This window comes from Callospermophilus lateralis, chromosome X, assembly GCF_048772815.1.
Source record: "Callospermophilus lateralis isolate mCalLat2 chromosome X, mCalLat2.hap1, whole genome shotgun sequence".
In the NCBI taxonomy this organism is placed as follows: Eukaryota; Metazoa; Chordata; class Mammalia; order Rodentia; family Sciuridae; genus Callospermophilus; species Callospermophilus lateralis.
The window spans coordinates 38,997,788-39,023,480 of record NC_135325.1 but is presented as its reverse complement, the minus strand read 5'-3'; the positions used below and the strand labels follow the sequence as shown (position 1 = coordinate 39,023,480).

The following is a 25,693-nucleotide window of genomic DNA, read 5'->3' as shown; positions in this document are numbered from 1 at the left end:
AGAAAAAGTCAAATGACCATACTAATGTTTTTAAGGGTTTAACATAAATCCTTTAATAAAGAAAATTTGGAACTAAAGATATAATGCATTCCTCAGGAAGGAATTTTATAGATGTTAAGACCCTTTGTGTTTTAGGCTAAATTATAAACACAAGCCTTTTAATTTTTATGCTGTCATATTCTCTTTTCCAAAAGGACACAATATTTGCATAGTAATAACCAATTGTTCTACAGAGGCAGTATTTTTTCCTATCCAGTTTCTAGGAGAAAGAAACTATGACTCTTTGTTTTACTGAAATCCTAATGGCAAGTATAATTCAGTTAGGTATGGATATACATGAAACAGCCAGTAAGTGGAGTTGACTTTTTGTGTGTGATTGTTTTCAGGTTTGTTTTATTAAGAAAATTTTATGGGTAGGGATGTAGCTCAGTGATAGAGCATGTGCTTAACATTAGCAAGACCATGGATTTAATCTTCAGAACTGCAAAAGAAAAGAAAATTTTAATATATATCACAGTGCCAACATTTCATTGCTTAATGGAGAATTTAAATGATGATTTTGATTAATTCTGCAGTGTAAATATTTTACTTGTTTGTGTTTTCAGAATAAAAAAGAAAGAAAAGAAACAATACTACTTATACTATTTCAACTTTGTGCTTTTTATTTTCCCTTCTACCTTTTCTTTCTTTCTTTCTTTCTTTCTTTCTTTCTTTCTTTCTTTCTTTCTTTCTTTCTTTCTTTCTTTCTTTCTTTCTTTCAATTGTTGTTTTAGGATTGACATGACAGTTGGGTATATTTTGACATGTTATACATACATTTTGTGCAACCCATTATAATTCTGATCCAATTCTTGGGTCTGATGCTTCTTTTCTTTGTCATAGGTGACAATTTGTCTGAAGCAGGAGCTGGATCAGTTACACATTCAGATACTTCAAGTCAGCCCAGTGCAGCTTATTCCTCAAACCAGACAATGGGCTCTCAAATGGTTTCTAGTGTCCCACAGGCTGATATAAATGTTCCAGGGCAAATTTATCCATCTCAGCAACTGGTAGGACATTGCCAGCAAGTTTCAGGGGTGAGATGAACTATTACTTTTTTAAAATATAGAACATCATATTTACTATAAATGGGAGAGTTTATCTTTAATTTTTTTTTTCTTTTTTAACAGTTACAAAAGCAGCCAAATCTGACTCAGCCCCAAATTTTGCCTGTGGTTCAAGGTCAGTCCACTGTTTTGCCTGTACATGTCCTTGGACCTACAGTTGTTTCACAGTCCCAAGTTTCCCCATTAACTGTGCAGAAGGTCTCCCAGATAAAGGTAAGATATCGTTTTAGAGACTCTGTATTCACTGAGACAAATTTAACACTGCCTAGATTTTTCTGACAAGCAAAAATTCTCTTTTATAAATTCATCATAGTTTAGATAAAGGTCACTGAAAACTAAAAGTTGTTTATGCTTTCCTTCACCCAAGACATTCCTCTTGAGGATATACCTAACATTGTGCAACTAGAATCTTGAAACACTGTTTGCATAATTGGGGAAGAAACAGAGGACTCAGTGTATGGACAAAAATCTATTTAGGACTTTGATCTCTTTTTCTTGGTAATACTAGTTTCTTCTTGGTATTGAACTTTTCCAGCCTGGTTTGAGTGTGGAGTGATATCTGTTGCAGTTTATTATAAATAGTATTTCATTGCTGGGTGCAATGGTACCTATAATCCCAGTGACTTGGGAGGCTGAGGCAGGAGAATTGCAAGCTCAGGGTAGCCTTGGCAATGAAGTGAGACCCTGTCTTAAAATTTTAAGGGTAGGAAATGTAGGTCAGGGATAAAGTGCCCCTGTGTTCTATCCCCAGTACCACAAAAAAGGATTTCATAGACTTTAATAATTTTTGGCACATCCATCTAAATTCTTGACTTGTTTTTGGTTCATGTTTATTTCTGTAGGAGAATAAGAAGTATTTTTGTCTTTCAGACCAGTAAAGTCAGCATTATGTGTTTCCAACAATAATTAAACAGTCTTTGAGTTAATTCATATATTCAAATTATATCCTGTTTACCTAGGTTATGGACTCTGGACCCATGGTTGGCCTTTTCTTTGCCATCACCCTGCTTTCTCCCTTCACTACCCACCATTCCCTGCATGTGCCTTCTAAACTCCTGGGCATTCTCTACTTAGATAGCAGCTGATGTATCTGTTTAAGAGATTGGTGTACAATCAAACCCAGTTCCTTGACAAACTTAATGACTACCATCTTCTAGGGATATAAAGTAAAAAAACAGCATGGGCTTTAGCCTCCTCAAGGAGCTCACATTCTTGTAAGGGGAAAGCATACACGTACTTGACAAATGCCAGATACATTTAAAATCTGCAGCGGGCAGATTTAGTCTGATATAGTTGAGCTGTCCTAGTATTTGGCTAGTGTTTATAAGTGATACAGTACATATTTGTAATTGAGCTCATGTTGTGGTTTGGTGTATTTCTTTCTAAGACTATAATGCAAAGTATGTTGAATGGATTCTTACATTTAACTTAGATTCAACCACATAAGTATACAGGTATGTGAATTTAAAATGTGTTTCCAAATTTTTTTAAAGTTAAAATTTTGTGGAGAAAAAAAAGCTAAATATTGTTATGAAAGTGTTATGTGCTTATTTTACAAAGTTAAAGGTCATAAAATTATATAGAAGAAAGTGAAAATTTTGTTATCCCTCCAGTTGGAGACACTTATATTCGGGGTATATAGCTCTATGTTTGTCTGTTTTTCTATGTACCCATGTACAGTTTTGTTTATAGATGCATATGTATATTACATGCATATTATCTTTGTAATCTGTCCTTTTCACCTACTATATAAAATCCATGTAAGCAAGATTTTGATCATTTGGGTCTTTTTATGAGCCTGGTGGCCCAAGTTCTTGGAATTATTATAGCCAACCTATATTAATTCCAGCGAATTCTCTCCTCTCTTCTTGAGAGAGAATTTTAGGTTCATTTTAGCTGTGATAATGAAATCAGTTTTGTTTTCTCTTGGGACTTCCACTATCTGGTGTGTGAAGGTGTCTGATTCATTTACTCTGAATCTGCCAAGGTTCAAATGAGTTATGTGGTAAGTGCAATAAATGAGAAACCATGAGCAGTATATTGCTGGGACTAATCTCAGCTCTTTGTATATTTAACTAGCATTTACTCATGGTATTAGGATTTTTATGGAACTAATGCCATACCTAGCACCCTTTTGATAATTCGATGACTTTTTTTTTAGAATATAGCATTATTTTATCAATCATCTGGAACAGTCCCATTAAAATGGGCATGGTATATGCATTTATAATTTGAATTTTCCTTGCACCAGCACCAGGAACTGCAGCTGGCTCTTGGAACAGATGGACAAACTTCAGCCCATCCCATGATTTTAGACTTGTCAGTTTCTGGAGTTCCACAACCAGTCCTTTCTGCCGTTTCTCCTCAGACATTGCCTGCTTCACAGATGACTTCCCAGCATCCAACAATTGGTCTTCAACTTGAGCCTGGCCCCAGAAATGGGAATCAGGCATTAACCAAAGCACCAGATGCCAATCAGACTTCTAGTTTCTTACTGGTTAATCACCCTCAAGCTTTGTTGAATCATTCTTCTGCCCAATATGTGAGCAGTGCACAGAATGCTGCTGATACAGCTCAGCTCCCTTCTAATTCCATCAGGGGTCATTCAGGGGCCCATCATCCTTCACAAAAGATACAGTCAGTATCACAGCCCTGCCCAGTGGTACATCAGGAGTCTATAACTCCAACTTCTTCAGTGCCACAAAGCCAGACTGTGCATTTGAAGGAAACCGTGCCTTGTTTCCAAGCCTCTATTCAGCAGCAGCCATTATTTTTACAACCTAAGATTATGGCATCACCACAGAAAAATGTTCAGCAGGATTGTATTCTGCAAGAGTCTGAAGCTCTTGCAAGTCAGCAGCAGCCAAAGGGTGATATTGAAAGTGTGATTCAGCCGCTGGATCGGCCATCTTATTCTGTTCAACACACTTATCCAGGGCCACCTGCAGAACTACCACCTTTCCCACTGAAGGCTCCTGAGCAGCTGCCCTTTGTGATACATCCCCAGGAACAAACTTCTTACTCATCACAGCCAACTTACCCAGTCCAGGCTCCAGCACAACCTATTTATTCACTGCCAGCCCTGGAGCATCCACTTTACACTGTACAACCACCGGGATCACAGCCAGCCTATTCCATGCAGACTTCTTATCCAGTCCCACCTACAGCACAGTCCTCTTATTTGGCACCGGCCCAAGGGCAGTCTGCTTACCTAGTGCAACCTCCAGTTCGGTCACCATTTGCAGACCAGACAGCATATGCGATCCAGGCAGCTTATCCTGTGCAACCTATGGAACAGCCTGCTTATCAGGCACTGCCTCTTGAACATGTCTCTTACTCAGGACAGACTGCTTACACCATCCAGACTACTGAACAGGCAACCTTCATAACCCAGCAAGTATACACAATAAACCCTCCTGATAGCCAGCAAGTACCCATTATAAACTCTACAGATCAAAAGTTATACTCTGTACCACCTTGTATAGCACAGACATCTGAGCAACAAACCTATTTAACACAACCACAAGGTAGTACTTCTTTAACATTGAAGCAAAAGATGTACTTAACACCAAGCTTAGATACACAGTTACGTTCTACTGAACCTTTATTTAGTGTCCAGCATTCAGTGGCTCCATCCCAAGCAGATGTCAGTTTTGGACACCAGCAGCTAAAAACTCAGGTGCAGTCAACTAGTATTACATCTCAGAGGGCAGCAGAAGGACAACTTCAACACCCTGAGCAGATGTCCTTCATTCAGCGGGCCTCTTCACAGTCCCAGATCCAGCCCACTCATTTCTCAGCACAGATTTCCCAATCACATCTAACACCAAGCCAGGTTTCTCACTCAGCTTTCATTCAGCACCAGCAGATGACTCATTCATCTCGTAGACAAGCACAGAAAATCCATCATTTGTCTACTCAAGAAGGTTCCATAAATCAACAGCAGTCTTTGTGTAGCCAAAATACTGCTTCTCTACAGCAGAAGGTACCTGATTCACAGACACCTAACCAAATTCAGCCATTACCAGGTATTCCAAAGACCGTTCCAAACATGGTCCAGATTTTACCTTCTTTGCAAGAACAGTTGCAACTGGCGGCAGTGGAACAACAACATGTAATACAGCTTTTAGAGCAGCCTCAAGTGTTTCAGGCATTAGACAATAGTCAAACTTTTCCTCTACAGAAAAAACTAGCACAGTACCAGCCAGCATGCATCCAGCGACAGTCTGCTGGCCAGCCACAGTGGCAGCCATCTTGTAGCTTAGCAGCCATTTCTGGGTCATCAGAACCACAATTACAACAGCAGACCCTCTATCAAAACTCTGGGATAGCCCTTCCAAATCAGCCGTCCTCCTCTGTTCATCTCCTGACACTTAGCATTCCAATACAGGCTTCCACTGCCTGTCAAAGCATTTCTGTATTACAGACACAGCAGCATTTGCAAGGCCACGAAATTCCAAAGGTAAATCTTGCTGTGGGGGGAATGTGGATGATTGTGATTTTTTTTTTTTTCTGTAATGTTCAAGAATCAGGGAAATAGTAGCTATAGTCAAAAGACACTGAACTGGGTGGGAATCACAGTCCCCATTTCTTGTTCTTTCCTTATTCACTGGGTAACCTTGATTCAGGTCTCCCCTGGGTTTCTTCATCTGTAAGGTGAAGTGAGAAGACCAGGTTACAACAACAACAAAATATATTAGAACACTTACTTGGGATCTATCAGTGAATAAAATACAAGTATCCCTTCTGACATTGACTTTTGTTCTCTATATGAAAGACACTTAACAACCATTGTAAAAATTAAGTTATATAATACAATATAAGGTTCTCTAGAGAAAGCATAGAGCAGGTTAAGTTGGAAAGTGGGTTGCAGGTTTAAAGAAGGTGGCCATCAGAGTAGGCCTCATTGGAAAGGTGTGATATTTGAGCAAATATTGGAAGTAGATGAGGGAGTCAGCAATGCAAATTTGAGGTGCAAAGGCCCTAAGGCAGTAATGTGGGCATGTTTGAAGAACAACAAGGAAGCCAATGTAGCTTTCTAAGATTTTCTAGGCCTAAAATATTAGGAGCCTATGCTTCTCTTCCAGTTCTACATTTATAATAAAGTATTTGCCCATATGAGAGAATAATTAAACAATATTGAGTTATTCTTATGTGCCAAACACTATCCTTTTTTTTGTTTTGTTTTGTTTTGTGGTGCTAGGAATGGAATGCAGGGCCTTGCACATGCTAAGGAAGCATTCCACCACTGAGATACATTCCCAGTCACCCAGATACTATTCTAAAGGCATTACATGTATTGTCCTCACTCTAGCTCTAGGAATCCTATCATTGTCCTTGTTTTACAGGTGAGGAAGGTAAGGTTCAGAGAGGTTAAATAACTTTCCAAGGGTCATACAAGAGGGCCAGCATTTGAACCAAGACTACCTGGCTCCAGAGGCTATGAACTCAATCATACTACATGGCCCCTTTGTAAGATACCTACCCTCCAGGTCAGTATTGGAGAAAAAGGGTATGATAACTTCAGTGACAGTTAATCAGGGAATTGATTGAATTACTTAAAGGAAAGAACAGAATATGATCCATTCTTTTTTTTTTTATCTTCTGTTCTGTTTTAGGTATACCTGAAAAACTCTAAACTTTTTGAGCTTGGCTAATGAAATGCCTTGAGATCCATATAGATAAAAGGTGTGCTGTGTTGTAGCAATTTTCTAGTGATTATATATTACTATTCCAAACAGCTGTTACTTTAAGTATTATGTGTTTTAAAAACTCCCTCTTCAGGGGCTGGGGCTGTGGCTCAGCCATAGTGCACTTGCCTGGCATGTGTGAGGCACTGGGTTTGATTCTCAGTACTGCATATAAATAAATAAAAATAAAGGTCTATCAACAACTAAAAAAACTTTAAAAAATTCCTTCTTCATTAGCAATATAAATTATAATGAACGCTGATATGTATATGTTGAATCCTAACAGGATTGAGGAAAGATAAATATATTTGCTATTGAGGTTTCATCAGACAGGGCATACAATTCTAGGATTTATTTCTTTAGAATAAAGGGTTTCACAAAGTATTTGAAATTGATTGGAATGCTTATTTCTGCATGTGATATGTACTTTCCTTACCTAATTAAAATTTTTCCCCAACATCTTATTTGAAAAATATCAAAGGTACAGAATAGTTGAAAAATACTGTAGCATGAACACCCTTATACCTACCCTATTGATTATACAGTTAACTTTTGCTATATTTGCTCTATCACATATCTGTTTATTAATTTCTTTAGTCCTTTATTAATCCACCATATTTTGTGATGCATTTCCAAGTTAAAATAAGTTGCAAACATCAGTGTACTTCTGCATAAAGACTTTAGCATACATATCATTTATTAGAATTTGGTATTTGTGTTTTTTCTTTAAATTTTAATGTATAATAAAATGCACAGATCATAATTAATTAGATTTTGACAAGTTCTTACACCTGTCTAACCCAAATCATAATCAAGATATAGGATAGGTGTTGACAAACATTTTCTGTAAATGTCTACGCAGTATTTTAGGATTTCAAGGTGGTACAGTCTCTGTTGCAACTACTTAGCACACTGTTGTATGCATGAAAACACCCATAGACTATATAAACATGGCTGTGTTCCTTGTTAGAACACAGGTTTATTATCCTTGTTTGAAAATGGATAGTGCAACAGATTTCGCCCACAAGTGGTACTTTGCCTGCCTGATACAGAATATTTCTATTACTCCAGAAAGTTCTGTTGTGCTTTTCCCTAGTCAGACCTCCCTATACCATGCTATTGATTTTTTTATCATCAGTTTAGCCATTCTAAACATTCATAAAAATGAAATCATATTATCCCTACTTTTTTTGGGTACTGGAGATTGAACTCAGGGGCACTCAACCACTGAGCCACATCCCCAACTGTATTTTATATTTTATTTAGAGACAGGGTCTCACTGAGTTGTTTAATGCCTCACCATTGCTGAAGCTGGCTTTGAACTTGCGATCCTCTTGTCTCAGCCTTGAGCCTGTGGGATTACAGGTGTATGCCACCACGCCAGGCAATATCTACTCTTATGTAAGGCTTCTCTCATTGAATGTGTTCTTGAGATTGAGCCATATTGTATATATTATTCCTTTTTAATGTAGAGTAAGTAATATTCCATTTTATGGCTATGCTATATGTGTGTGTACATTCTACTATTCATGAACTCCTAAGTAGTTTCTAATTTGGGGCTATTATGAATAAAGCTGCTCTGAACATTCTTATATGTCTTTTTTGTGGACATATTTATTACTCTTGTATAATAGCTAGGAGTAAAATTGCTGGGTCATAAAGTATAAGTGTTTTTGCAACTTTTTTTTTTAAAGAAATTGCCTATTTTTTTTAAATTCACTGCACTATTCTATATTAACACCAGCAGTATATGAGAGTTCCACACCCTCACCAATGTTTGGTGTTGTCTTTTTAATTTAAACTATTCTGATAGATGTATGGTAGTGTCTCATTCTGGTTTTGATTTGTATTTCCCTGATGACTACAATGTTGAACATCTTTTCATGTGCATTTGTTGGTCTTTGTATGCTTCTTTGTGAAGTCATTTGCCAATTTTATTTTGCCTTGTTTTTCTTTTTTTTAAGTTGACTTATGTAGGAGTTCTTTATATATTCTGGATGATATCAATCCTTTGTCACATGCATGAAATATATTCTTCAATCTGTGGATTGCCTATCCATTTTTATAATGTTCTCATTCATAGACACAAAGTGTTTAAAATTTTCTGTTATGGTTACTGCTTTCTATGGTCTATGAAATCTTTGCCTGCACCCAAGTTCTAAAATAAAATCCTATGCTTTATGTTTTTTTTTTTTGGTCCTATATTCATGTCCGTGGTTCATCTTGAATTAATTTTTATGAATGATGTGAAATAAGGGTTCAAGGTTCTTTTTTTTTCCTTATATGAGTATCCCATTGATTCAGCTACATTTGTTGAAAATACTTCCATATCTTCACATTCTTTCCAAGATTATTGTCTTTTTGATTGTAGCCATCTAGATAGATGTGAACTGATATATCCTTATGGTTTTGATTCACATTTCCCTGAAGCCTAGTGATGTTGAGGATCTTTTCATGTGTTTTTTAGGTCCTTCTTGTATCTTCTTTTAATTTCCTCTTAGAAATACCAATTGAAATAATTTGCTCACCTTTAATTGTTTTTGGAATTGTTGCCTAGTAAGAATTCTTTATATATTCTGGATACTAGACCCTTATCAGATATATGATTTACAAATACTCTTTCCCATTCTGTCAGTCTTTTCAGTTTCCTGGTGGTTCTTTGTGATTGATTTTATATATATTTAAATTTGATAAAGTCTTATTTATATTTTTTTCTGATTGCTTTATGCTTTTGGATCATATCTAAGAAATTATTACCTAATCCAGGATCATACAGATTTTCCTGTTTTCTTCTAAGATTAAATCTTAACTCTTAAATTTAGGCCTTTGATCCATTTTGGGTTAATTTTTGCATATAGTTTGAGGTAGGAGTTCAGTTTCATTTTTTTCATGTGCATATCCAGTTTTCCCAGCACCATTTATTGAAAAGACTATTCTTTAACCATTGAATAGGTTTGGCACCCTTATTTAGAATCAGTTGACCATAAACATAGGAGTCCTCCAGCTTCGTTTTTCTTTTTCAAGATTATTTTTGGCTCTTCTGGCCTCCTTGCACTTCCATATGAATTTTAGGATCAGGTTGTCAAGTTTTGCAAAATAGCTGACTGGGGTTTTGATAGAAATTATGTAAACTTACTTTGGTTAGTATTATTAATGTCAAGTTTTGCAGTCCCAATTATAGAGTTCCTTTTCATTAAATTAGTTCCTTTTCATTAAATTCTTTAAGAGTGTTGATGAGGGTATGGAGAAAAGAAGTCTTTTATATTGTTGATGGGAATGGAAATTGGGACAGTCATGGAAAACAGTATGGAGGTTCTTCAAAAAATTAAAAATAGAATTACCATGTAATCCACTCATTTCATTATCATATAGTTCAGACATCTCGTTTCTGGACATAATATCCAAAGGAAATGAAATTGGTATCTCATAGAAATAGCTGTACCTTCATGTTCATTGCAGCATTATTCATAATAGCCAAAATACAGAAAGAGTTTAAGAGACTGTTGATTAATGAATTAATAAGGAAAATGCTGTGTGTGTGTGTGTGTGTGTGTGTGTGTGTGTGTGTACAGTAAAATATTATTCAGCCATAAAAGAAGGAAATACTTCTGTTTGTGGCAGCATGGGTGAATGTGGATGATATTATGCTAAAGTGAAATAAACCAGACACAGACAATCCTATATGCTCTCACATGTGTAATCTAAAATGAAGGTCAAACTCATAGAGGCAGAGGGTAGAGCAGAGGTTTGTTTGCTAAGGACTGAGGAATAGGGGAAATGGGGAGATGTGGTCAAATGTATAAACTTTCAGTTATAAGATGAACATGTTCTGAGGATCTAATATATGGCATGATGATTATGTAGTTAAGAATATCGTATTGTTTATTTGAAATTAACCAGAAGAGTCAATATTCAGTGTCTTCAGTCCACCCCCCCACTGTATGTGGATTGATGTATTAGTTAATTTGATTGAAATAATCGTTTTACAATGAATATATATATCATCAAATCATCACATTGTACATCCTGGATATATATACTTTTTTGTCAATTATAACTCAGTAAATCTGGGAAAGAGTTAGATATTCTTGAATTTCATCAATATTTTGTAATTTTCAGCATGTAAATCTTAAACCTCCTTGTTAAGTTTCTCTAAAGTTATTCTTTTTGATATTATTATACATGAAATTGCTTTCTTAATTTCCTCTTGTGATTGTTCATTACTTATACATACATATACAACTAACATTTGTCTAATGCTTTTGTATCCTCAACTTTGCTCAATTTATTTATTAGCTCTATTAGCTTTTTGTGGATTATGTAGGATTTTCTATACATTTATGTCATCTGGGAATTGAAATAGTTTTAATTTTTTTCCAATTTGAATATCATTTGTGTATTTTTCTTTATAATTGCTCTTTTTATTTTCTTCTGGTACTGATGATTGAACCCTGGGGCCTATAACCACTGAGCCACATCCTCAGCTCGTTTTTTTATATTTTATTTAGAGACAGGGTCATGATGAGTTGCTTAGGGCCTTGCTAAGTTATTGAGGCTGGCTTTGAACTCATGGTCCTCCTGGCTCAGCCTCCCAAGATGCTGCAGTTACAGGCATGCGCCACTGCACCCAGCTTCTAACTGCATATAGACACACACAAAAAACTATTTCGTTTATTTGTTTTTATGTGTTACTGAGGATTGAACCCCAGTGCCTCACACATGCTAGGCAAGCACTCTACCACTGAGCTACACCCCCAATACTGCTCTAAAGATTTCAATGTTATGGGCTGGGGATGTGGCTCAAGTGGTAGCGCGCTCGCCTGGCATGCGTGCGGCCCGGGTTCGATTCTCAGCACCACATACAAACAAAGATGTTGTGTCCACCGATAACTAAAAAAATAAATATTAAAAAATTCTCTCTCTCTCTCCTCTCTCACTCTCTCTTTAAAAAAAATGTTACTTTTTAATTTACATCCTTAATTCTCCACAGTTTATATATAGATTTAATGTCACATTTATTGTATTATAAAATGTAAGAACCATGAAACCAGTTATTCCCTCTAGGATGTCACATATACACAAATTATAAATCACAAAATATAATGTTATTATTTTTGCTTTTATATAAACATATACATTTTTCAAGAAATTAGGGTGAGGAAAACATTTAAAAATTTGTCAAGTTTTAGATCCATTCATTCTGTTTCTTTTTCTCCCACTGCTGAACCCCTGCTTCTCTCTGTAATTGTGCTGCTTTTTTTTTTTGGGGGGGGGTGGATGTATAAGAATACTTTGCCAAGCCTTAGATCTTAGAAACTTTCCTCTATTTTTTCCTAAAAGTTTTATATTTCAGTTTGTGATCTATATGTTATCTATGTTAATTTTTGTATTAGGTTCTGAGGTCTAGGTTGAGGGGTTTTCATTATTTTCCCTATAGATTTTCACTTGCTTTGCCAGCGTTTGTTTATGATACTGTCCTTCCACTGAATTGCACTTTTTAAAATTTGTTTTAATTAGTTACACATGACAGTACAATGATCTTGACATATCATACATTTGAATCAGATGGGATATAATTTCTCATTTTTCTGAGTGTACAGGTTACAGAATCACATTGGTCATACAGTCACATATATACATACAGCAATAATAATGTCTATTTTATTCTGCTGTCCTTCCATTCCCCCCTTTAAAATATTTATTAAAAAAATCAGTTGGGCTGGGTACGGTGGTGCACACTTGTAATCCCAGCAGCTCAGAAGGCTGAGGCAGGAGAATCTCAAGTTCAAGGCCAGCCTCAGCAATTTATCCAGGCCCTAAGCCACTCAGTGAGACCCTGTTTCTAAATAAAATACAAACAAAAACAAAAACAGGTCTGAGAATGTGGCTCAGTGATTAAATACCCCTGGGTTCAATCCCCAGTACAAAAAAAAAAGTTGGACATTTTTGGGGGGTCTTTATTCTGGGTTTTCTATTCTGTAATTCATTTATGTATCTATTCCTTTGTTAATTAGACACTAATGACTACTGAACCTAAATAGAAAGCCTTATCAGTGAATAGAGTGATTCCTCCCACTTCATGTTTTTAAAGTATTGGTTTAGCTATTCTAGGACTTCTATCTTTCCTTGTAAATTTTAAAATAAGCTTTTCTTTGTCTATTAATAATCTTGGTGGGAGTTTGATAGGAATTGCACTAATTCTGTATATAAAATTGGGGAGAAGAGGCATGTTCACTTTGATGGGTTTTCAAGTTTATGAGCATGTTACATTTATTTATTTGGGTCTTTGATTTCATCAACATTTTATAATTTTCAGCATATAGATTCTGAACATTGTTTTTATTTGGCACTCAGGATTGAACCCAGGGGTACTTTACTACTGAGCTACATCCTGAGTATTTTTTAATGTTTCTTTTTATTTTGAGTCAGGGTCTTGCTAAGTTGCCGAGGATCTCACTGAATTGCTTAGGCTATCCTCAAACTGCGATCCTCCTGCCTCAGCCTCCCAAATTATTGGGATTAGAGGTGTGCATCACCATACCCAGCCTAGATCCTGAACATCTTTTGTAAAGTTTATGACCAAGAATTTAATTTTCCTTGGAAGAATTATAAAAACATTATATTTTATATCAGTTTTCATGAGCTCCTTATTAGTATATAGAAATGTGATATTGTGTGTGTGTGTGTGTGTATTGGTATTGAATTCTGTGACATTGGTGAACTTATTGTTAGATCTAGTTTTTATTTTGTTGAATTCTTGGGAAATATTTTTATGTAGACATTCATGTAATCTTCTGTGTAGAGACAGTTTTATTGAGTCCTTTCAATCGGAAAGCTTTATATTTCTAATTTTTCCTGAGTTACACTAGCTAGAATATCTAGTACTGTGATAAATAAGAATGGTAGGAGGGGCTGGGGATATGGCTCAAGGGGCTTGGCTCAAGCGGTAGTGCACTCACCTGGCATTTTCCGGGCGCTGGGTTCGATCCTCAGCACCACATAAAAATAAAATAAAGATGTTGTATCCATCGAAAACTAAAAAATAAATTTTAAAAAATTCTCTCTCTCTCTCTCTCTCTCTCTCTCTCTCTCTCTCTCTCTCTCTCAAAAAAGAATGGTAGGAGACAATAGCAAATGTTTCACCATTAGATATGGTATAAACTATATATTTTTCATAGATGGCTTTTATAAAGTTGAGATAGTTCCCTTCTTTTCCTTAGTGAGAAGTTTTTTCTTTTCCTTTTTTTTCCTTATCCTTGGGGTTGAATCCAGGGCTTCATGCATGCTAGGTGAGTGCTGTAGAATTGAGCTACATCCCCTGCTCTTTTTATTGTTTATTTTGAGACGGGCTCTTACTTAGTTGCCCAGGCTGACTTTGAACTTGTTATCTTCTTGCCTCACCCTCCTGAGTAGATGGAATTAGAGGCCATGTGCCACCATGCCCAGATCAGTAAGAGTTTTTTATCATAAATAGATGTTGACTTTTTTAAGAAAATGAAATATTTTTATAGACACAATACCTGTATTGATTAATTTTTATGTGGTGCTGAGGACTGAACCCAGTGCCCCTCACATTTTACCATCAAGTATTCTACCACTGAGCTACAACTATAGCTCAGATGTTGTCTTTTTTCAAATACCTTTTCTGCATTAATTGTTATGATCATACTAAGTTTTTTTCATTTGTTGACATATGATGGTCTACATTGATTTCAAATACCAAAATAGGCCTGTATCCTTGGGATAAACTAATGTGGTTATATAACTGGTATATAATTCTGGTATATGTTGTTGGACTTAATTTACTAATATTTTGTTGAAGATTTTAAAATCTTAAGTTCATGAGAGCTCTTAGTCTATAGTTCCATACTTTTTTATCTTGCTAATTTTCTATCTAGAGGTTCTATCAATTCTTAAGTAAAGTTGTAGATTTCTGTATTTCTGCTTTTAGCTCAGTGTTTTTTTCCTTCTGTTTGGAGCTCTGTTGTTTGGTGCATCCATAAAATGGTGGATTGATTTTTTTATCTTTATATTTTGTCCCTTTTCATCTCTAGTAATTTTCTTTCCTGAGAAGTCTACTTTATCTGTTATTATGTACCCAATCTTACTTTCTTTTGATTAAAGTCATCATGATGCATCTTTTCCATCTTACTTTTACGTATCTTGTGTTTGAAGTGATTTTTTTTTTTGTGGAAAGCATAATTTGTTTTTATCCATTTTTTTTCATTCTGCCAGTGTCTCTTAATTTGTATATTTAGAACAATTGCATTCGAAGTAAGTATTGATATGCCATTTTAGTATTTGGTTTTTGTTTCTCATGTTTCTCTCTTCTCTGTTTCTCTTTTCTTGCCTGCTTGCAGATTACTTGGGAAGGTTTTAGGACTCTTTCTTGTTTTATTTATATTGTTATAATTGTGCTGTTTAGTTTCCTTAGTGGTTGCTCTAAAGTACTGATAATATAAATATCCACGTGCATGCATGCATGCGTGAGTGTGTGTGTGTGTGTGTGTGTGTGTGTGTGTGTGTGTGTGTCTTATCACCCCCTTTTTGATACTGGCATTTTATTACTTGAAGTGAAGCATTGAAACATTATATCAATTTATGTCCCTTTACCACTTCCACTTTTTCAATATAATTATCTTAGTATTCACTCTACATATTTTGTGCATCATAATATATATCATATAAGTTTCATCTCAATCATTAAATATGACTTAAGATACTCATGAGAAGAATAGAATATTTATCTTTTTATGTTACCCATTGCATTGTTCTTTTCTTTCTGAAGTTCCAAGCCTTTAATTTCTTTTTTCTTTGGAGAGGTTCCCTTAGTCATTCTCTAAGGATATGTCTGATAGAGACAAACTCTTCAAGTTTTCTTTCATCTATCTTCATCTATCTTTTTTATTCTTCAGTACTTGAAAAATGCTATGCTTCATTCTGGCTTCCATATTTTCATATGAGAAATTTATTTTCACTAAAACTGATATTTCCTTATCAGGAATGTGTCATTTCTTCTTTGTTGCTGTTAAATTTTTTTCCTTGTTTTCACTTTCCATAAATTTAATTTTGATATGGATTTCTTTGGGCTTCCCCATTTAGAGTTCAATGAGCTTCATGCTCTGTTTTATGATTTTATCCAAATTTGGGAAGTTTTCCCATTAATCTTTTGAATATTTTTTCAGTACCACAATATTTCTCATATATTTCCAGTGCTCTGATTATATGCATTTTTTGAACAGTGCTGGAGATTGAGCCTAGCATCTTAATGGATGCTGGGCAAGTATTTTGCCATTGAACTAATATCCCCATCCAGTGTACATGCTTTTTTTTTTTTTTTTTTTTAAATCAGTACTGGGGATTGAGTCCAGGGATGCTTTACTACTGAGTAACACACCTAGTTCTTTTTTCTTTTTTATTTTTTGAGACAGGGTCTTGCTTAGTTGCTTAGGCTGGCCTTAAACCTGCAATCCTCCTGCCTCAGTTTCCAGGTCACTGGGATTTCAGGTGTGTGCCATGGTGCCCCATTTGAACTTTTGTATTTTATTTACAGAAGGGTCTCACTAAGTTGCTTAGTGCCTCACCATTGCTGAACTCTCTATCCACCTGTCTCAGCCTCCCTAGCCAGTGGGATTACAGGCATGCACCATCATGCCCAGATTCTATTTTCTTTTATTTCCATTCTATTACTTAGCCCATTCTGTTAGTTTTTAAATTTAGGTCATTAAAATTTTCAGTTTCATAATTTCCACATGGTGTTTTTGTTTGTTTGCTTGCTTTGGTATTGGAGATTGGACCCAGAGGCGTTTTGCCACTGAACTGCATCCCAGCCCTTTTTAAATTTTTGTTTTAATTTTGAGATAGAGCCTTGCTAAGTTGCTGAAGCTGGCTTTGAACTTGTAATCCTCCTGCCTCAGCCTCTCTAAGAACCTAGTCACTGGGTTTACAGGCATGTGCCACTGTGTCCAGCTCCGTGTGGTTCTATCTTACGGTTCTATTTATTTCCTGAAGTTTGCTAATTTTTTCAGAGAAATTACGATTTCTATCGAGGCTCCTTTTTGATGGCTGCTTAAAATCCTTTTTAGTTAAGTCCAACATCTGATTCATCTTGGTATTAGTGTGAGTGGATTGTCTTTTCTCATTTGAGTTGTGATTTTTTTTTTCTGGTGTGACTTTTTAATTGTATCCTGGACATTTTGGATATTATATTTGAAGGATCTTGATCATATTGCATTTTCTATTTCAGCTTTATCTATTTCTGCTTCATTTTGTGGGTCTAGTTTAGTCCTCACTGGCTCTTTGGTGATACTACCTTCAGAAGTAAGTTATCTCTCTGTCCTGTCAGAGGTTGTTAGATGGGAACAGTGGATGTTGATGCTCTTTACTCTATATTTCTGCTGAAGCTACTAGGGCATGGAAATATTTATGTGGCCATTGCCTACTGTTGAGAAGGAGGCCAGGCGTTGCGGAGTCTGCATGGCTTTCTGCCACTGGGTAGAGGGTAAGAACCTAATGCCCTGGATCACCTTCTTTAGAGAAGTATCAGAAGATGCCTGGCTTGTATCTTTTCTTTCTGCTTGGTGAAACACCAGACGTTTCCTAGGTCTGGGAGGCTCTGTGCTGTTGCTTGGTGGGCTGTCAGATGCTGACTCTTTATCACTGTCTGCTGCTAAAAGCCAGGAAATAGCAGGTCTGCTGATACTGGTACCCTTTGCATGTATGGGAACCCATACCTGTTCCTGCCCAGTATTGTGTGGAGAATATATCCCAACCTGCCTTGGTTCCCTTCTTGCCATTCTGTAGGAAGATCAACCCTGCAACTGTTAGCCTTGGCAGGTTGGACTGCTGCTCACATGGGCAGATTAAGTTCATTGTTGTTATTTTGTGAGAGGGGAGTGGTGAGTCAAGAGTGCTGCGGCAGTGTGTATATCAGGCCCGCTTGGCCATCTTTTATTGTAACCATTGTTGCATTGCTGATATGTCCTGCTGTGAGTGTGTGGACTGTCTGGTGGCTAGGTTGCTGCTGCTATCGAAAGATCATGCTAATTGCTGCCACCAGATGTGAGGTGGGATAGTGCACCTGTATTCTGCTTTTGCCACTATAGTGGGTAGATAAGACCTTTTGTTGACCTGGTGTGGTTTGGCATTCTACTGTTGCTACTGCCATGGGCAGATTAGATCCCCTGCTACCAGCAGAAGTAGGGTGTTATATGGTTCTGGCTGCCTGGGTTCTGCTGTATTTCCTATTTCTTTATTCATTATGAACATATTTTTCTTTATTTCCATGAATTGCTTTAAAGTCCTTCTCTACTGATTCTGTCCAGGTCATTTTAGGGGTTAGTCTTAATTAAGTATGGGTCTTATTTTTCTTGTTCTTCATATTTATAATGACTTTATGTTTTATTCCAAGCATTGTGAATGATATAGATACTCTAGATCATGTTATATCCATATTTTTGTTTGTAGATAGTTTACTTGACCAAACTCCAAACTTTGTTTTCCCCCATAAATGGACAGTAGTTCTACTATTTGTTCAGTTCTTTTAGCTTTAGTTGGGCTCTTTGGTGTTTTTCTGTGGCATGCCTGGTTCTGGGGTTTGGCAAAGATTTAGGTAGCATTTATATGCATAATTTGGGACCCTTACAGATATTTTTCCTTTCACTTTCCTTATGCTGTGGTATTACTAAACTAATTTTTATTTCTTCAGTCTTATAAGAATGTGGGTTTTCTCCTTTATTTTAACTTGACCATCAGGTTAAAAGCCATAAAAATAAACCCACTTCTTTTCTTACAAGTATTCCTTTCTACTAGTTTCTGTCTACTTTTGATTACTCTCCCATATGTCCAGGTAGTTGGGTTTTGTTTTTTATACCGGACCAGCACTTTTAGTTGATATCATTGCAGAAGTTGAACTTCTCTTTCCTAATTTTAATCATTGGAAAATATCATCTTTGATCTTCTTGATATAACCATTACGAGACTATCAACAAACTCTGAAGCATTGATAATAAAGTGGTAAGTGAATTTCTGATTTTTCTTATGTGAAGAAAGGAGGACATTCAGCCTTTTCAAAGATGATTCTGTGCTTATAGTTTGTATCTGTGACCCCAATAAAAGTAAAAATTCTTTGGGAACTAAACCTGTACTCCATTCATCTCTGTATTCTCTGTATCTGATTCATCTCTGTATTCCTAGTATTAGCATAGTGTTTGATACAAATACTTGCTTGTTTCATGTTTGTAGAATAAAATAAATAAAAATGGCTGTATGATATGTTGATGGAACAAATTAATAATAAGTAATAATTGTAGGGACATGAACCTTCCTTCAGTGGAAGAGGGATTTTTTTGAGTTTTTCTCATTCTTGTTGCCTAATAAGGGTTTCTAAAGTGATTAATGGATTTGTTTGGCAGGCAACCTGAAATCTATTTGTATTTCTCTTTTCTATTTCTATATGGCAATGAACTTGAACAAATAAGAGACAGGAAGTATATCAGAGTTTAGATGTGGTTATGATTACTTTATCAAATATTTTGGAAAAACACTGATTCTGACTTTTAGCTATTGCTGCTGAGGTCATTATTTTTCACCTTCAGGAGTGTATTGTTAGTTCCTAGTGCATTAGTACTTTTGGTGGTTGATACTGGTTCTTTTTTAGTTGACATTGTTGTCTAATCAAACATCCATTTAGATGGTTTCATTTTCAACTGTTGGAGAGAAATCTTAAGTCTGAGGATTCTGTATGAAAATGCATCTCTACTCAGTACATTACTTGACTATCACTTTGATTCTCTACTGTAATATTTACATTATATTTTGTTTAAAATATTTTTTCTAGTTATTTTAATTATGTAAGTTATTTGTTAATCTATTTTCCTGATAAAAATTTAAAAGAATGAAGGGAAGCTTCATTTGACCCTATGTCCTTGTCCCTTTTGTTATCATTTTGATATATACCCTTCTAGATCTTTTTCACTATAGTTAGATACATAGACATATAGAGCATATATAGTACTATTTTGTGGTTTTCTTTTTGTCTTTAGGAATATAAAAGAGTTCCTACTGTTTGTATCTCTCTGTATTTTATTTAATTCATGTATGAGTTCACATGGAGATATACTTGATTTTATTTAGTTGCCCCATAGTATTCATTGTAAGACTGCACTACCTTTTATTTAGATATTCTTTTTACTGTTGGACATTTTGCTGTTTCCACTATTTTACTTTGAGATGTTTCTCATAGAACTTTATAACTCAGTGTTGAAAGCCATTGAAGATACTTGTATATGACTATTATAATATGGTGGTGGCCAAATGGTCATTTTCTAATTCTCTTTTATTTGGGTTAGAATGTTCTCTTCTCCCATATTTGAAAACTTAATTCTATGAATTTACATTTATTTTATGTATTCTAATTCATTACCATTATTTATTTACTTATTTTTGTGATACTAGGGATTGAACTCAGGGATACTTATCACTGACCTACATTCCCAGTCCATTTTTTAAAAAAATTGAGATAGTCTCTCACTGAATTGCCCAGGATGGCCTCAGACTTGGAATCCTCCTGCCTCAGCTACTGGAGTAGCTGGGATTACAAGTGTGCACCATTTTACTGGGTTTATTATTTGTTTTGATATGTAATTTATCATCAGATTTGGCTAGTAGGGTCCTTTTAAGGTGAGTCCTGTGCCATTCTGACATGTTCCTATCATTCTTTGAACTTACCTTTGTACAACAAGATATTTTAGATCTCTACTGTTCTTCCCTGATGTATCTCAGAAGAGATGACATTTAATTTCTAAGTACAGGAGTTGGGAGAGTCCAAGTTGCCAGTGGCAAGAGTCATAGTTATGCAAGCATTTAGCAAGTTTCTTTCACTCTTTGACCGAGTATTGATTGAAAGGAATGTACCTAAAACTATCCAAATGATGTAGGATGCTTAAGATGAGATCATGTGCATTCAGGGTAGTATGGCCATAGACAAGAATGCAGGATGCTTTCAGAAAAATCTGAAGGAAAATTATTACAAGCAAGAGTACTCTCTGATGGATTAGGCTATAAAGGGAAGGGTGGGAAGATTCAACCAGTTATTATGAAAGTTTGATCTAAAGGTCTTCCAGAATCTGGAGTCATCAAAATAATTCTATACAATGATTATTTCTTTTTTTTTCTTTCTATTATTATTATTATTATTATTATTTTGTACTGGGGGTTGAACCCAGTGGCACAGTACACTAACTATATATCCCCAGTCCTTTTCACTTTTTAATTTTGAGACAGAGTCTTGGTAAGTTGCTGAGAGTCTTATTAAGTAAGTTGCTGAAACTGACTTCAAATGTGCTATCCTCTTACCTCAGCCTCCCGAATTACTGGGATTAGAGGCACACAACAAAGATTATATCCTTCTTCTTCTTTTTCTTTTTTGTGGTGCTAGAGGTTCGGTTCAGGACCTTGTGCAGTCTAGCCAAGTGCTGTGCCACTGAACTACATCCCTAGTCCTGGATTCTTTCTTTCTTTTTAAAATTAATTTATTTTAATTAGGTATATATGACAGCAGAATGCATTTTGATTGTACACAATTGCAGCACAACTTTTCATTTCTCTGGTTGTACACAATGTAGCATTGCACCATATGTGCAGTCATAAATGTACCTAGGGGAATAATGTTCATCTCATTTTACCATCTTTCCTGCCCCCATACCCATCTCTCCCCACCACCCTCTTCTTTTTTTTTAATATTTTAATATTTATTTTTTAGTTTTTGGCGGACACAACATCTTTGTTTGTATTTGGTGCTGAGGATCGAACCCTCGATCGAACCCACGCATGCCAGGCGAGCGCGCTACCGCTTGAGCCACATCCCCAGCCCCCGCCCTCTTCTTTGTCCCATCAAAGTTCCTCCATTCCTTCCATTCTCCCCCCACCCCCATTATGGATCAGCATCCACATGTCAGAGAGAACATTTGGCCTTTGGTCTTTTGGGGATTGCCTTACTTCACTTAGCATAATATTCTCCAACTCCATCCATTTACCTGTGAATGCCATGGTTTTATAATGCTGAGTAATATTCCACTGTGTGTATATATACCACATTTTCTTTATCCATTCATCTATTGAAGGGCATCTAGGTTGGTTTCACAATAGTTTAGCTATTGTGAATTGTGCTGCTGTAAACATTGATATGGCTGTGTCCCTGTAGTATGCTGATTTAAAGTCCTTTGGATATAGACCAAGGAGTGGGATAGCTGGGTCAAATGGTGGTTCCATTCCAAGTTTTCTAAGGAATCTCCATACTGCTTTCCATATTGGCTGCATCAGTTTGCAGTCCCACCAGCAATGTATGAGTGTGCCTTTTCTCCCACATCCTTGCCAACATTTATTGTCTATATTCTTTTTAAAAATGTGTTTTAGTTGTAGATGAACACAATACCTTTATTTATTTACTTATTTTTATGTGGTGCTGAGGGTTGAACCCAGTGCCTCACATATGCTAGGCAAGTGCTCTACTACTGAGCTACAACCCCAGCCCTTATTGTCTGAATTCTTGATAACAGCCATTCTGACTAGATGAAATCTTAGAGCTGTTTATTTTTTATTTTTTTAAATTTATTTATTTATTCTAATTTGTTATACATCACAGCAGAATGCATTTCAATTCATAGTACACATATAAAACACAGGTTTTTTTTTTTAAATTAGATGTATATAGACATAATCCCTCTATTTATTCATTCCCATGTATGCTGAGAATTGAACCGAGTGTCTCACACATAAAGCACAATTTTTCATATCTCTGGTTGTATACAAGGTAGAGTCACAACATTCGCTTCTTTATACATGTACTTAGGGTAATGATGTCCATCTCATTTCACCATCTTTTTTACCCCCGTTTCCCCTCCCTTTCCCTCCCTCCCCATTTGCTCTATCTAAAGTTCCTCCATTCCTCCCATGCTCTCTTGCCCAGAATCCCATTAAGGATCAGCATCCACATATCAGAGAAAACATTTGGCCTTTGGTTTTTTGGGGATTGGCTTACTTCACTTAGCATGATACTCTCCAACTCTACCCATTTACCTGCAAATGACATGACCCTAACCCTAACCCTAATTACTCTTTTAATACTGAGTAATATTCCACTGTGTATATATACCACATTTTCTTTATTCATTCATCTGTAGGGCATCTAGGTTGGTTCCACAATTTAGCTATTGTGAATTGGGCTGCTATAAACATTGATGTGGCTGCATCACTGTAGTATGCTGTTTTTAAGTCCTTTGGGTATAAATTGAGGAGTGGGAAAACTGGGTCAAATGGTGATTTCATTCTAAGTTTTCCAAGGAATCTCCATACTGCTTTCCATGTTAGTTTTCAGTCCCACCAGCAATGTATGAGTGTGCCTTTTCCCCCACGTCCTCACCAACACTTATTGTTTGTATTCTTTTTTTAAAAAATTATTTTTTAGTTGTAGTTGGACACAATATCTTTATTTATTTATTTTAATGTCGTGCTGAGGATTGAACCCAGGGCCTTGCATGCTCTAGGTGAGTGCTCTACCACTGAGCCACAATCCCAGCCTCAGTTTGTATTCTTAATAGCTGCTGTTCTGATTGGAGTGAGATGAAATCTTAGAGTAGTTTTGATTTGCATTTCTCTAATTGCTAGAGATATTGAACATTTTTTCATGCATTTTTTGATTGATTGTATATCATCTTCTGAGAAGTATCTGTTCAGTTCCTTGGCCTGTTTATTGATTGGGTTATTTGTTTCTTTGGTATTAATACTTTTGAGTTCTTTATATATCCTGGAGATTAGTAAACTGTCTGACATGTGTGTGGCAAAAATGTTCTTTCAAAATGTAGGCTCTCTCTTTACCTCATTGATTGTTTCTTTTGCTGAGAAGCTTTTTAGTTTGAGTCCATCACATTTATTAATTCTAGATTTTATTTCTTGCATTTTAGGAGTCTTATTAAGGAAGTCATGGCCTAATCCGACATGATGAAGTTTGTGCCTACTTTTTCCTCTATTAGGTGCAGGGTCTCAGGTCTAATGCCTAGGTCCTTGATCCACTTTGAGTTGAGTTTTGTGCATGGTGAAAGATAGGGATTTATTTTTATTTTGCTGCATATGGATTCCCAGTTTTCCCAGTGCCATTTGTTGAAGAGGCTATCTTTTCTCTAATGTATGTTTTTGGCGCCTTTGTGTAGTATGAGGTAACTGCATTTATGTGGTTTTGTCTCTGTGTCTTCTGTTTTGTACCACTGTTCTACTTCTCTATTTTGGTGCTAATGCCATGCTGTTTTTGTTACTATAGCTTTATAGTATAGTTTAAGGTCTGGTACTGTGGTGCCTCCTACTTTACTCTTCTTGCTAAGGATTGCTTTGGCTATTTTGGGTCTCTTATTTTTCTAAATGAATTTCAAGATTGCTTTTTCTATTTGTATAAGGAAGGACATTGGGATTTAATTGGAATCACATTGAATTTGTATAGCACTGTGGGTAGTATGGCCATTTTGACAATATTAATTCTGCCCATCCAGGAGCATGGAAGATCTTTCTATCTTCTAAAGTCTTCTTTCATTTATTTCTTTAGTGTTCTCTAGTTTTCATTGTAGAAGTCTTTCACCTCTTTTGTTGATTCCCAAGAAGCTTATTTTTTATTTTTATTTTTTGAGGCTATTGTGGATGGGATAGTTTTCCTAATTTCTCTTTCAGAGGATTAATCACTGATGTATAGAAATGCATTTGATTTATCAGTATTGGTTTTATATCCTGCTACTTTGCTGAATTCATTAATTAATTCTAGGAATTTTTTGGCTCCTCTAAGTATAGAATCATGTTGTCAGCTTTCTTATTTAGAAATGGTGATGTCCTTGGAAGGTATGTAGACTGAAATAAATCACTATTGAAATGAGGTCATGTGAATGGTCCCATGCAACTGAAAGTCTGAAATCTCTTGTCAGTAAATAATTTCCATATCTTTATTTTATAGTAAACTAATAATATATAAAATAGATAAGTAGATCTATGGGGAGGATTAGCCTTAGTATAGAAACCCAGGCAAAATAATATGGAACAAATCAGATTAGGTGGGTAAGTCATGTTGTGGAAATTCCCTTCTTGTTGCTTTTAGAATTTTTTTAGTGAAATAAAAGTAAAGTCATCAAGGAAGCATGAAGTTGGGTAAGGCCAAGTTCATTAAAAGTTTAATGACAGAAGAGAAGATATAAAATAGTTGTCTAGAAGAATGGTAGAAAAATAAATAGACAAAGGAAGTATAGTGAGGTTGCCAGCAGCAATAAGGACCCTCTTGAAGTTCTGAGAATTGATGTTTTTTGTTGAGTTTGGTGCTTCTGTTTTTTTGAAGCTTAGGTGTTTCTCAAGGGTTTCATGATTCTTGGTTTTCTTTTCTTTTTAAGGATCCTGTTCACTTGTCTGATTTATTGAAATAGCCTGCCTGCCTTGCTCAGGTCATTATACAGGAAGGTCAGACTGTAAAGAAAGCTTATTTACTTAGTAGTCATCTGTATATTTACCCCTACTGCTAGGCTCGGACTTCAGTTTTGGGGTAAACATTGCCATTTACTACTTAGCACAACAGGGGTTGGAGGTGAATAGGATTGCCTGGCCTAACTACTCTAATTCACATTCCCATTTAATCTCTTATATTATTTCCCCAAGGTCACACAGTCTTCTAGTATTCATTGAATAGATTTGAAGCATCCCTAAATTACTTCTAAGTATGCAGTAATTTTTTCATATATATGTTTGTGAAGTTTTGGTTTCCATAGATTTTATGTCCCTATGGACTTGATCTATTGGTCTCTTTTCTTTTTGTGTGTGTTTGGAGGTGGGTTGGGATTGAACCCAGAGACCCCTTACCACTGATCCACAACT

At 35.9% G+C, this 25,693-nt stretch overlaps 1 protein-coding gene across 4 annotated transcripts in view; it reads left to right on the top strand.

Moving 5' to 3' along the window:
- The window catches only part of Wnk3 (WNK lysine deficient protein kinase 3), a 140,021-nt gene that overhangs the window by 42,591 nt on the left and 71,737 nt on the right, over positions 1 to 25,693 (top strand). For 2 of the 4 annotated variants that reach the window (XM_077107182.1, XM_077107180.1), the window contains exons 8-9: positions 883 to 986; positions 1,179 to 1,319. In XM_077107182.1, coding sequence (XP_076963297.1) covers positions 883 to 986; positions 1,179 to 1,319 — 245 coding nt within the window. Of the gene's footprint in view, positions 1 to 882; positions 1,077 to 1,169; positions 1,320 to 25,693 lie in introns of all 4 variants that reach the window. The other 2 variants (XM_077107181.1, XM_077107179.1) reach the window with 1 other exon arrangement.